The sequence below is a fragment of the Stigmatopora argus genome, chromosome 10 (assembly GCF_051989625.1).
Source record: "Stigmatopora argus isolate UIUO_Sarg chromosome 10, RoL_Sarg_1.0, whole genome shotgun sequence".
In the NCBI taxonomy this organism is placed as follows: Eukaryota; Metazoa; Chordata; class Actinopteri; order Syngnathiformes; family Syngnathidae; genus Stigmatopora; species Stigmatopora argus.
Window position 1 is genome coordinate 1,467,244 of NC_135396.1, and position 14,578 is coordinate 1,481,821.

General features: G+C 37.2%; 1 protein-coding gene and 1 long non-coding RNA gene across 3 annotated transcripts; one reads left to right on the forward strand and one right to left on the reverse strand.

Annotated features, from left to right (window-relative positions):
- Nucleotides 1-59: 59 nt before the first annotated feature.
- On the reverse strand, nt 60-1,858 carry LOC144083662 (uncharacterized). Its single transcript, XR_013303592.1, has 4 exons — nt 1,699-1,858; nt 421-555; nt 328-355; nt 60-259 (listed from the first exon to the last, which is right to left on the reverse strand). It is a non-coding gene; the product is annotated as an uncharacterized LOC144083662 (long non-coding RNA).
- A 1,969-nt stretch (nt 1,859-3,827) lies between these two features.
- tmprss4a (transmembrane serine protease 4a) lies at nt 3,828-14,365 on the forward strand. 2 transcript variants are annotated; one of them, XM_077612103.1, is made up of 13 exons: nt 3,828-4,014; nt 7,846-7,897; nt 7,974-8,114; nt 8,837-8,989; nt 9,060-9,186; nt 9,263-9,382; nt 10,250-10,293; nt 10,840-11,002; nt 11,084-11,250; nt 11,878-11,973; nt 12,045-12,187; nt 13,294-13,446; nt 13,534-14,365. In XM_077612103.1, the coding sequence occupies exons 1-13, from the start codon at nt 3,874-3,876 to the stop codon at nt 13,543-13,545; spliced, it is 1,512 nt and encodes a 503-aa protein (XP_077468229.1). In that variant the 5' UTR covers nt 3,828-3,873; the 3' UTR covers nt 13,546-14,365. The 2 variants fall into 2 exon arrangements, with proteins under 2 accessions (XP_077468229.1, XP_077468230.1); XM_077612104.1 differs by lacking the exon at nt 3,828-4,014 and adding an exon at nt 5,406-5,777.
- The last annotated feature ends 213 nt before the right edge of the window (nt 14,366-14,578 follow it).

Sequence of the window (14,578 nt, forward strand, 5' to 3'; positions counted from 1 at the left end):
ATAAATGAGTCACTAAATTCGTTTTGCTACACCGAAAATATCAAGAGTGGCAGTTTGCGTGAAATTCATAAAGGAGCCATTTATTTGTAGTGCATTTTAACTGGTGAAATCACACACAAAGTACAGACAATTCCCCGTTAATATCCCATCATCTCCCTCATAAATCAACCCAAAATATGTTACATTATATAGTATAGTCAGTAAAGGTCATTTTTTGAAGATGGTGAAAGGAGGAGATGACTTTTTTAAGCCGACTTTGCTGTGGAGAGAACATTTTGTTAACTTTTGCGGAAAACAAACTCTTTTTTTGCCATCAATATTACTCACATGCGCACTCGGTCCGAGAAGGAACGTTCTACAAGACAAAAAGAGGTTAGAACAAAAACTATTAAGAGTCCATGGGGTTTTCTTTTCACTCACCTTTTTTCTTGCAGCAATTTTTGCATTTATTGCACTTGTACTTGTAGCAAAATTGCACAATGGCGATGGTGAAAAGGATGGCCAGGACGCCAAAACCCACCGCCACTCCCACGGCCGTGGGGTTTACCTGGCTGCCTGACCGCACAGATTCACAGGAAAGAAATAAGTAGCAGATTAAGCGATTGATGATCTTTTTGGGCTGTGTCAATCTAACCCGTCTCAAAAGACAAGATTAACACAGCACCAAAAGATCATCAACTCCCCCTACCTACCCTGTCCAGCGTCTAACTGCTTTAGTCACTTTTTGTACCTGACGACTTATGTCACCACTTATTCATGTTGACTACTTATCTAAATTTGACGACTCGTTTATGTTGACTACTTATTTATTTATTTGTGGACTACATGGTGGAGCTTTAAATGTCATTATCGCTGTATAATGACAATAAAAGCATTCAATTCAATTCAACTTGACTGGAGACGACTTGTTCGTAGATTTGTCCGCTTTGATTGACTATCAAAATGTTCATATTTTCGCTAAAGTGGGGACCTTCAAAACAAATGAGGTCAGTTCTTTTGCAAAGTTAGATTGTTATCAAAGGCGTTTATTGACTCAACCACAGTCTGTTTGAAGAAAAGAGGCCTTTATTTGCAGGAATTGCCATAAATACAGGGCGCTGTCCAAATTAGTCATCCGGCAAAACAAAAGCCACTTTGGACAAATGGAGCTTTTGTATTGTTTGTTTCAATTTTGAGATATTTGGGCAAATCTCATTCACTCTATGATAGAAAATCCAGTAGAATACAAACATACACACAACAGGTTTTAATACTAGTTATGTATAACTAACATTTGAGTTCCGGCTAGTCCTTTAGGAATTCTATGATTAAATATGCACGGGAATGAACAAATGTAAGCACAGATTCTCTCTTGTAAAAAAAAAAAAGGTAAAAATTATTCGTGTTCGCAATCTTCAGTATAATTGTTGTCGAGTTATCTGTAACCGCGTGACTTGCAATGTAGCGCACATTTATTTAATCCAATCACCTCTCTGACACTGTTGATCAAAAATAACTCCTTAATCTCCTTGTCTGGATGCTTTCCACAAATATGTTCAAGTTATAATAGACATTAAGCACTGGAATCACCTTACACATGCATGACTAGTCCAAATACATCTAATTAAGCACCTGCAAGTGTTGTGATATACAGTGACACACACTTGAGTATGTCATAGCCATGACATGACAAAAAAGAAAATCCAAAGTAGTTCTTACCATTATTGCCCATCGTGAACGAACTCGGAAGTCTTCTGTCGTCCCTTGAAACGAGCAGAGTCCAATCACGAAGTAATCGATTATTTTTAAAGATCACATTCAATATTCGCTGCTGCGTTTTCTTTCTCCATCTTTCATCTGCGTAGTTTTGTTCCCCATAGCAAGCATTCTTTGAAACCGGTCTACCTTGCTTTGTTGTTGTCATTTGCTTTTCTTAAGATCAGGTCGGAAGTGGATCGCGCTCCTTGTAACTCAAAGTTGTTGTTTTTTTTAATATTACAACATCAGTGGACAAGTACTTTGATACTGTGTCCAGTCAAAACAATTGTTTCACTCATTAAGAGCCCTTCCATGACTAGAAACTCAACAGGATAACTCTACTTTTACTCATACTGACATTTTGTTACCTTTTTTTGTTTTTAACAGATGTAGGCCATTCATTTTGGCTTCATATTGGCTCATGGTTACTTCAGAAAGTACTCAGTTGAACAATACATACTATAATATATACAATAATATATTTCAGCAACACACTTATTTATTAATTTATATATTTATTAAGTTATTAATTTATATATTTATTTATTAATGTATGTATATATTTATTTATTACTTTATTTATATATTTATTTATCAATGTATTTATATATTTGTATATTTGTATATTTGTATATTTGTATATTTGTATATTTATATGTTTATATGTTTATATATTTATATATATATATATATATATATATATATATATATATATTTATATATATATATATATATATTTATTTATTTGTTAACTTATTGATTACCTATTTATCTATGTCTAAAATGTCTTTTCCTGTGTCTGTATTCTCACCTCCATACTGTGACAATAGAATTTTGCGAATACGGGATGAATAAAGTTACCTAATCTAATCTAATCTATAATATATACTTAACTCTGGATTGGAATTTCGTGAAATGGAATGAATTTTTGAAAATTAAAAAAGAATAATAATTTAGAGTGATATTGGGGCCATAACCACTTTAGCATTCTCAGAGTTTGTGTTTTTATTCATGAATTATAGTCATTTTTATGGAAACTACGATATCTTATGTGATGATGTCATAGAGTATGAGTGTTTTATGATGAGTGCGGAAGTATACTTTCCATTTCACAGCGGATAGCAGATTCCATCAAGAGATAGCAAAACGCTTAATGACAAACATCTAGAAAAAAAACGATGGTAGCAGAAAACAGCAAAATACTAAATGTGTCCTGATTAGTTTTTGACCAACCAACAAATTGTAGCTTCAAAAGTAGAGACAATGTCATTCATTCATATTCGGTACAGCTTATTGTCTACAAGAGTCACGGGGGTGCTGGAGCCTATCGCTACATTGAAAATATACTCAAACGTTGGCAGAGTGTGTGTTGTGGTATTTGGTAAAAGAGTCAAATGGATTGGACGTCTATTGCCGTCAAAAAGTGAGGTCACAAGAAATTTATAAAATAAAAAAAATAGAAAATTACCTGTACTTTTAGTACAATTGTTTTTTTTCCCAACTTTAAAAAAAAAAAAAAAAATTAATTCAATCCTGTTTAAATAATTGACCTCCAAGTAGAGACTTCAATTACTACATACATATGACATATATATATATATGCTAAAACATAATATGTAAATTATGTGTTTAACATAAATATAATTTACATTATTTTTTAATTCAATCCTATATAAATAATTGACCCCTCCCAGTAGAAACTTCAATTACTACATTCATTTCATATAAAAATAATTAAATTCCTTATTTCCCATCACAAAATCCATGTAGGCTACTACAATTGTCCAATGGGAGGAGAACAATTTTGTCAATGTTATATACGGGTTGCAACTGGCCTCTGAATTTGTGAGTAGGAGTGTAATAAACAAATATTGATAATAAAAAAATGATAACTCAGACATGAGCTACTTTTTTTAGGGCAACTCCATGATGCACTTTTGCTGACGACACGTCAACAAGGAAGGTACAACATTCATTCTTTTCACTTCACATTAGGTCAGCTAAGCGTTTAATCATTAACCACAGTTGAATTTTAACTAAGCTGCACTTCCTTTTGCGGCTGAAAGGACAACCATGCAATTACACAAAAGCATGTCCGGGCATGGAGAAGTTTAATAAGCCTTTGTTTGAGTTTTTATGGGCAACCGATGTGCTAGCGGGAAAGTAAATAAGTGGGATGAGAAGCTCTACAAAAGGAGCTGCCAATACTTTAACTCACAGATTCCAGTTTTGGATTCTGCTTGGAAAAGGAGGAGCCCACTTTTAGCACCATTACAGGTAAGAAGCTAGAAAAAAAGGTATATTTTGTGTTTTTAACATCAAACTGCCCAAGAGACCAAAGATGGAAATTGTATTTATACATGTATATGTTCATGAATATGTATTGTCCCTTTATTCCATAAATCAAACTCATCGTCACGTGAGATGTAATTAGATGACGTATTTTACTGGTTATTAGAAATGAAGTAATACATGACTTTATGAATGCATGGTTTGATAACACCAATGATGTCACTTTTAATAAATCAATGCCAGTGCTGGTTTTCAGTTGTGTAGGACATATATATGATTAAAACATATATATAATTTACATTATTTTTAAATGAAAAGTAGAAACTTCAATTACTACATTGATTTCATATACAAAATAATTGAAATATTCTTAGTCCAAACAGAAGAGAGTTCATTAAATATTAGTTAGGTCATTCTGCAAAGTGCTTTTGCATCGACTTTTTGTTTAAAGTTTGTCATTTACAAAAAAAGAATCATAATGATAGTGCAGATTTTTCTTTGAAATTATTTGACACACTACAATTATACACACAACATTTTAAAACAGTATAATAATGCATTTATTTATTTATTGCTTAAGCTGCCACTCAATTTGGTTAAGCATGTTTTTTCTTTTTCTTTTATTGGTCTCAAAATTAGCAAGTTTTTTTAAAAAAAAAATCAGTATTTTTTGTTTGTTTGTAGTTTTTTCTTAGCCTCCATGTTTCCACCAGTCAAATAAGTATGGTTTTAATTTATTTTATAGCTATGGTGCCACTTTCAAGCATTATTTGCACAAAGCCGACCTAAAAAAATGTGTTTTGATTTGACTTAAGGTATTTTTTTTAATCAAAAGGCAAAGGTCCACTTGAGGTCAACAAACTTGACACACTTAAAGTCACGTCATTTTTTTTATTTCAGGTTGTAAAACGTCATTTAATAGCATTCCGTTGATATGAAAATCATTTTATGGCATCATTCGTGTCAATTAATCGGCTTTCAATTTATGATTTGTGCATTATTATAAGGCAAAAAAACATCGTAATGATGTTTGCAATCATTCTATTTTTTTTTGCTAGATGAGAGTTCTTAATTTGCGGTAGTCAGGTTTGACCTGTTTTTTTCTCAAGGACTTTACAACGTAACGTCCCTTTTAACTTTTTTTTCTACAAAACGCGGGTCAAATATCTGGCCAATAGGGATCAATATTGCGTATGTTATTGATATTATTGTAGAAATGGATGCTGGAGGGAAAGATGAGACGTGAAAGAGGACAAAGTCAAAAAGAAAGCAATTTGTTCTGTTTAATGGGAGGGAACCAAAGCTTTGGAGGAGGTGGATGCGTGGGAGGGGCTTCTGTCAAAAGGTGTACAGGTAGGAATTGAGAGTGTCAGGTTACCCACAATAGTTTTTGTTTAGTTTGCTCGGGTGCAGGCAGGTCTTTCGGAATCGCCGGCCTTTTGCAATCCAACGCCGCCCGCCATTTGACAACGGGTCGCCGAGGGGCCCCCCCGAGTCGGACGGCCTTACTTTTGGATTCAGTTTCAGAGCTTTACAAAGACAAGGAGAGGGAGGTTCAGAGTCAGGGAGTCAGGGACTAGGGCTTCAAATCAAGTCAGCTCTCTAGAGTCTAAACCAGGACGGTGAGAGGGAGAGGACGTAGCTTTTTTGGAGGGGGTTTGGGGGACTGTCAGGTTTTGTGAGGTGTCTCCTCAGGGAAGGTTCTGAGCTGGTCTGGGCTTAACGTCGACTCAAACTGCATCATGTGGGTGAGTATGGGACTAAAAAAGGGAGGTTTTTGGTTGTTTTTTTACTAATACCAGAAGTTTTGTCTAATCAAGCAGTTTTTTTAACCAACACAAAAGGTTTGGATGTGTTCAAAAGTCTAAAAACTGCAAATACTGGTTTAGAACAGCAGTATACGATACGGCGTACTTGCTAAACAATCATTTGGCTTATGGCGAGTTATGCTTTAGCATAAGAATCATCTCTATGCTGTTAGGAAAGACGTTTTCTTCAGTTAATCGTTTTTGAAAGTGTTTGGATGAAATGAGATCCAATCAGAAGGCCTGAAAACCTCATTCCTATTCTTTTAACTCTAATTTTTAAGTCAAATTGATGACATCTATATTCACAAACAGGTCACCATTCTAGGATCACTAATATCAAATACTTTGCTGGCTCTGATGACAAATGAAATATGTTCATTGAATGCAATATATTTAAAATAAAAATGCATTTTCAGGCCAGATTCAAAAGAATAGAGCAGAATTACATCATCGATTACATAGTTAATTGTTGTCAAACCTGGAAAATCTATCCAGGTTACTTTGTTGTGATGTCCATTCATTTAAAGAATATATATTGGCTAAAAATCCACATTTACTGTTAATGGGCGGAGCTTGCCAGGTGAAAGCTTGGATATGTTAAGGCAGTTTTTCTCCAAAAAGTTTATTTTCTGCCATATGCCTCTATAATGGGAAATTAAAACTCACAAAAGGACATTTATTTTGTGATATGCTAAATGGGTAATCAATCAGGAGCAGCAAATTGTACTTTAAAACCACCAAAAAAAATGGGCAAAGGAAAGGTGATTGCCATAATCAGCAAGGAGAAATGATACCAAATTATTGAAATAATCGTGCTGAATAAATAGAGAAGTATGGATATTTCTCTAAAAGACTTCTGCTCATGCCGGTACGAAAAAAATTAAGCCGTGTGGATGACAAAGCAATTTAGAACGAATCCTGTATTCCACAGTATTACCCAAAATTATGCAACTATAGAACACGTGATATCTTGCCAGAGGCTTGTTGCATCTCCGTGATACCAGTTGCAAATCCAAAAGAGGTTTCGCTTACTTACTTTCTTGTTGACGCTACCGCAAAAACGACCCATCCCTCCCCTTTTGCATTTCGTGGACTAGATTACGGAAATGGCCAGTAGTCATTGAAATGACGGCAATCTGGCACGTGGATATGACAAAGATCTTTCAATGGACTTTTACGCTCATAAAAAGCAATGAATATATTTTATTTCAATGTTTGTGAGGTACAAATAAATGGGAAACACTAAAATACTTGACTTCCATGAAACCATATTTAAAAAGTAACAAAATTAAATGGATTAAAATATGAATATGGAATAATAATAACAACAACAACAACAATAATAATAATAGCAATAATAATAACAATAATAATAAAATATAATAACAATAGTAATAACAATAACAACAACAACAACAACAACAACAACAAAATAAAATAAATAAAATAAGTAAATAAAATGAAAAATACAAATATAAAATAATAATAATGATCCAATATAATGATCTGGATCAATGAATAATGATCATAAAATATTTGGATGACTATAAAAAAATAATAAAAATATAAAATAATAATAATGATCATAAAATATTTGGATGATTATAAAAAAAAATAATAAAATGATAATAATGATAATAATGACAATAATGACAATAATGATAATAATGATAAATGATAATAATTATAATATGATAATATGATAATAATGATAATGTAACATTTGGATTAGCGTTTGTTTGTAATGTCAGAGTTCACTGATGTCAGACCTGGTTTACAAAATATCCATTGTGTCACATCCTTAAGATGTTTGATAGGGTTTAGATCAAGGACAGTCAGGTTCTTGCTCCCAATTGAGGCAAACTGTCATTCTCAATCATGAAATAATCCCAACAAAAATTGGAGTTTCTTTAACTGTCAATGGTTAATGAACCCAATTCTAACTCAAAAAACCACATACGTACACTAAATTTTTTTTAATCTAAAATTACCGTCATTTCATTGTCAGAGCGCTTCGACAGCTGAAGACAGCACGAGACCGTTGAACGCCCCGCTCGGAGGTAAGGTGATGTTTGCCAATGCTTAAAATGGAGGAATATTTGGCTAATTATTGATCTCTCGTCTTATTTCTATTAGTTCCACAGCCAGGTCGCCGCAGAAGGCTCATGACGGCTCCAAAGGCTCAGAAGGAGAAGTCGTCTAAGACCAAAAAAGTCTTGTTGACTGTAGCGACGGTGGTGGTGTTGCTGGGAATCCTGGTCACCGCCGCGTACTTCAGTGAGTCAAAAAGCTGCTTTGACTTGGAAAAATTGGCCACACCCGTATGATTCTATGCAAGATCCTGTTCCATTACCACTAGCCTATTCCATACTGTAAAATTGTCCCATCGTAGGTTCAAAAATAGAGCGGAGATTTATTCGTCCTTCTGTAAACGGTCTTACTGATACAAGGAAGGTTTCCAGTTTATGGGAAGAGGACAGTTTGTTGCCATCTTGACAGCCCTCCAGATTGCGGTCATCGTCGTTGGCTACTGGGTTTTAGTGCCAGATCCATCTTTAGGTCTTTTATGATGGCAGAGAGTGGCCATCATTGGAAAAAAGTTTACTTGTGCTTGGCAGGTTGGATTAGCATGATTATCCGATTGGACCCATACCAGATTCATTTCCCGTTAGCACACTATGCTGAACGAAATAAAATGGCTTAGTGCAGGGGTGGCCAAAAGCCCCCTACCTATCCAGTCTATTTTCCATATCTCACTCCTCTACCACACCTAAATCAAGCGATCAGATCATCAGCAATCTGTCCAGAAGCTTAATACCAATCCAGATTTTTTAGATTTAGTTGTGTTGGTGGAGGGAGGGATGGAAAACAAACCGGATAGGGGCTCTCAAGGACCAGACTTGGACCCACCCCTGGCTTTGTGGAAAAAACTGCTGCGAACCACATCAAGTAATCCTTCCGATATTGTCTTTTCTATGCAAATCTCTTCTCCTTTCCAGTAAAGCAACTGATCGACAGCAAGTACTTTTTCTGCACCAAATCCTTCAAGTTCATCCCCTTGGAACAAGCTTGCGATGGGACGGAGGACTGCAAAGGAGGGGAAGACGAGCTGACGTGTTTGTCAAGCTTCAAGGTCAACACCACCTTCCCAGGTAGAGCCGAGGAAACCGCCACCCGTCACAAGATTTCTCTTGAAAAACCATTTCCGATCCTTTTCCGCAGTGCGCCTGGTGACCCAGCAGAGCGTCTTGCAGGTGTACAATCCCAGCTCAGGATGGAGGAGCGTGTGTGGCGAAGGCTGGACCGAGCGACATACTCTGGCAGCGTGCTCGCAACTGGGATACACGCAGTCGGTTTCCAGACAAAAGTACGTTAAAGTGAACGGATATCGGATCTCTTACGCGGCGCCCTATCTCCATTGACAGTCAACCTCGGAGCACTGACGTCAAGGTGAACAAGTTAGCGTCCAATCTGAGACGCGGACCGTTCGGTGCGCTCAGGTCGGGGTCGGCGAGCACGCCGCTTTACCAAGCCATAGTTGACCGGTGAGTATCAATCACACTTGTCTTTAGATGGGGAGGTTTATTCTATATTTTTCTATATAGACCTGGGGTGTCAGACTTGGGTTGGTTCGCAGGCCGCTTTAACGTCGACTTGATTTCACGTGGGCCGGACCATTTTAGATATAATATTTAGATTTTTTTTTATATATGGATTAAAAGAACTGGATTAAAAGCCCTGAATATTCAGTTTTAATAGATCTAAAACAATGTTTATTTTATATATTTTTTGATTTTACAAAATGATTTTTGAACTAAAAACACAGAATTTTTTTTATTAAAAAATTACGATTATTGATTTAAAAGGGGGAAAATCAGGAAATTTAATATACATCTATACTCTTCATTTTAATTTGATCCTAAAACAGAGTCGGCACTCATGATTTACTTTCCCGGGCCACACAAAATGATGCGGCGGGCCAGATTTGGCCCCCGGGCCTCCACTTTGACACAGGTGGTCTAAGATAAAGAATTTCAAGTGCGTTTTGCGTAAAAATGTCAGTCAAAAATGTTAAATGACAACCAAGAAGAGGAAGCTCTTGAACATTGCTTTCTAAAACTCATGAAAAACACGTCATTATTGAACCTCGAAACGATATTTTCTATTTATTCTCAAATCTTATTTGTTTTCATGTCAGCCAATTCCCCACTTCTGTCATGCAAATGAGTTTGTATTCTCAAAAGTGGCCATTTTCAGTTTTACTTCCTTTTCTTCTCAAGGCCTATCATCTTTGGTTTCTTTTAAATACCAGCCTATTCATATAACATGTTTTTCCCTTTTTGACTGAACCATAATGTTGCGTCAACTCTCCTTTTTAATCATTTCTATGCATTTTTTTCTCCCTCCTACAGGAGCTCGTGCACATCTGGATCTGTTGTCTCTTTATCTTGTTCAGGTTTGTACTATTTTTAGCAAAAAAACATTGATGAATGAGTGTCCTACAAAGAACACGGTGTCAACACAATTTGGTTCTCGGGTCACATTAACGCTAAATATAGATCTCAAGTGCGCTTTGACATTTTATTTTTGGACCAAAAACATCACTTACTTGCTGTTAGACGTCAATGGCACTGAAAGATGAACATCCACGACCAGGGATGAGTTGGACATCTATTGTTGTCAATAGCTGGCAAAGCGTTCATTTTGCAGCATTTTTTCCACTTCACACTTCCATTTTCAGGGTACACTCCCAGTACATTTTGAGGGACTTTCCAGAATGCTTCTTGTTTGTTTGACGGTTCCTGCCGGTTTTGGGGGCATTTTCAGGTGACTTCCCCTTGGTTTCGGGGCATTTTAGGGTTCCTTATTAACCGTGTGCGGTCATTTGGTCGCCGGTCTTTTGGTCGCCGGTCTTTTGGTCGCCCGGACCGCGACAACGGGCCCCCTCCTGGCCTGAAGGGTCAAGATGGGTCACGTTGAGATTTTCTCTGTTTTAAATCAGACTGTGGTCAGAGGGAACCCGAGACCCGAATTGTTGGAGGTACGGCAGCGTTCATAGAAGACTGGCCATGGCAGGTGAGCCTGCAGCAGGGCGGTCAGCACACCTGTGGGGGCTCCCTGGTGTCGGCGCGTTGGGTGGTCACGGCGGCCCACTGCTTCAGCAGGTCAGTACGTTCAACGTCATTTTGACATGTCTGACTCACTCACATTATCCTCGCTCTCTCTTCTTCCGGTGGTCTTCGCAGCACCAAAAGGGAACTGAGTCGCTGGAAAGTGGTCTCAGGTCGGACCCACATGGGCACGCTCGGGGGGTCCTCGGTGGACAGGATTATCCTGAACGCGAACTACGATCCGGGACTCAACGATTATGATGTGGCGCTCATGAGACTCACCAGTCCGATTAAAATGGGAGGTCAGTACAAAAAAAAACAAAGCAAAAAGGCCTCATCCTTCACAACAAGTTGACTTCCACAGCACAAAGTAGCTCAAGGGTGTGCAAACTATTCCACAAAGGACCTTCTGAAGTAGGTGCAGGCTTTAATTCCACATTCTAAAGAGGAACACTTTCCACAAATGTGGTATGTTGGAAGTGCAATCAGTGGATTGAAATCTGGTGCTTCTTGTTTTCTCCACTCATTTCATTGGTTAAAATGTCTGTGCTGGATCAGTTGGAACAAAAACCTGCACCCAAAGAGGCCCTTGAGGATCACTTTGCCCACCCCTGAACTAGAAAACGAACTAAAAAACTAAAAAATGAACTTACTAATTAATACAACTATTACTGAAGATACTGTGTGTAGGTGCCCTCTAGTGGTAAATATTTGATCTTCATTCCTAAGAGCCAGACTCTTGCAAGACATGCATTTTTATTTTATTTTTGAGACCTGATGAGTGTAAAAACAAAGAATTCTCTTTTTACATGATGTAGTTTTTGAGATAAATGACACATAATAGTAGACATCAGGCCCTTGTAGTCCAAAATGTAACTTTGTAGTCTTTGTTAATGAAAAATGTAACCCATTTTTCTGGAATGTTTCAGAGAGCCGGATGCCTGTTTGTTTACCACCGAAAGACCTGGGCCTGCCTCCTTCGGCCTCAATGGTGGTGACCGGTTGGGGCTACCTGGAGGAAAATGGTGAACAAACCGCCCAATTTTAGCAGGCTGTGCTCCTATCTCGAGATGTTTAACCCCCGTATCGCCTTTAGGAAACATCTCTCCATCCCTGCAGAAAGCCAACGTCCCTCTCATCGAGAGAAGCAAGTGCAGCAGCCCGGCCGTGTACGGCAGAGCCATCACCCAGAGGATGATCTGCGCGGGTTTTCTGGAGGGGAGAGTCGACGCATGTCAGGTGAGCGCAGCAGGGGTGACGAACAAGTTAGACACAAAAAGGAAAAAGTCAGTGACCTGCTAAAACACACACAATTAAAACCATATTTTTCACCATCATACTTTATTACCCTCACAAAACATAAAATTTTAGATCATTTCAATTGAATTGAATGCTTTATTGTCATTTCCAAGAAGTATAATGAAATTTAACGCTGCCTAGAACTGTGTTACTTGTGTGTGTGTGTGTGTGTGTGTGTGTGTGTGTGTGTGTGTGTGTGTGTGTGTGTGTGTGTGTGTTTCATCATTCATCTTCAACCTGCACAAGGGACTAAATAATGGACATCAGCCTTCAGCTATAATCTTACATATATATTTTCATTAATATGTACCATCCCTTTATTAAATAAATCAAACTCAAACCAGAAAGTGCACAAATAACAAAAACAAAGAAATTAGTCATCAATAAATAATGAAATAAGTAGTCAACAACATAAAGAAGTTGTTAGCATAATGGGTAGTCAACAACATAAGTAATTCACATAAGTAGTCAAAAACATTAATAAGTAGTCCACATTATTGAACAACATAAGTAGTGCACATAATAAGTAGTCAAAAACATAAATAAGTAGTCAAAAACATAAATAAGTAGTCAAAAACATAAGTAGTCCACATTAGTGAACAACATAAGTAGTGCACATAATAAGTAGTCAAAAACATAAATAAGTAGTCAAAAACATAAATAAGTAGTCAAAAACATAAATAAGTAGTCCACATTAGTGAACAACATAAGAAGTGCACATAATAAGAAGTCAAAAACATAAATAAGTAGTCAAAAACATAAATAAGTAGTCCACATAAGTAGTCAACAACATAAATTAGTCAACAACATAAGTAGTCCACATAAGTAGTCAACATAAATAGGTGGTCACATAAATAAGTAGGTTTTTAATGGGGCCTGTTGAATTTGGGTGTTTAAAAAAAAAAAAGTGAAACGAGGCAAAGAGCCACGTTAAATACAAAAAAGAAGCAGAGTGGCATTCATTGTTGGCATTGTGTTCGCCAAAGCTTGTATATAGCATGCAGAAGAGGTTATTCGAAACCAACACTGTTAATGCCCTCCACCAGGGAGACAGCGGCGGGCCATTAGTGCACTTCAAGTCCTCCAAATGGTACCTGGTGGGTGTGGTGAGCTGGGGCGTGGGCTGCGCCAGGGAGAGGCGTCCCGGTGTCTACTCTAACGTTGAAGAGATGCTCAACTGGATTCACAGCGTCATGGAGGTCTCAAAAAATAATTTAAAAAAAGCATTTTACCCTTGGTGCCAAAAGCAGACTTTTTGACCTTTCATTCCTAATTTGACCCCACAGAAAAACCAGTGATGACAACAGCAAAGATGTTTTGCAGATGGCTGGAAATGGACTACAAAAATATGCAAAAACGTAACATGTTTTAGGGCAGGGGTGGGCAAACTATTTTACAAAAGGGCCGCGGTGGGTGCTGGTTTTCACGCCGACACATAAAGACGACTTCTTTTCGCCAATTTGGTGTCCTACGAGTGCAATCAGTGGATTTCAGTCAGGTGCTTCTTGTTTCAGCCCAACCACGATGCTTCAAGTTTCTGTGCTGGATCGGATTGGAACTAAATTCAGCACCCACCCACAGTGGTCGGTTTGCCCATCCCTGTTTTAGGGTGTTGTTTGTCATAAGGGAAATTGAATTTGTGACGTTACTAGGATGGGAAGACATTTTTTTTCGTGGCAAAGCACAGCAATTAGCATTAAAAAATTGGGTCTTTTGAGTTGTGACATGAATTGCTTATGTTGGGTATTTTCTCATTTCAAATTTGAAGGACATAAGCAAAGGAAACGACGGAAAAAGCCTTTTTTGTAAATGCCATACTGCACTGGAACAGGGGAAGGCATTCTTTTTATTTGAAACAAGCACTTTATGTCAAAAAAATGGATTTTAATACGTATATGTATATGTGTGAATGGAAACCTAAAGTCTCATGAATTAATATTAAAAAATACATCCTAACCAATTGTCAATGTGGGTGAAATGTTGTCGCAGTTGCGCTAAAGGTTTAAAATGATAAATAGAAATAGTTGATTTCAAGGACTAAAGTATGTTGCCATCGCAGATGATTTTGTACAAATTGTGTATTTTGTAAATATGTGAATAAAGACGTCCTAAAACGTTCCTCCGATCAGCTAACAATCATTTTTGAGTCAATATTATTTTTGTTCAACTACTTTTCAATTGCAAGTGACTTGTTAAACGCCACATCTCAACTCATCTCAGTTTCTGAACCGCTTTATCCTCATTGGGTCGCAGGGGTGCTGTAGCCAATCCCAGCTGAGGTCAATATTATTTTTAGTATTATTTTTGTTCACGTACTTTTCAATAGCAAGT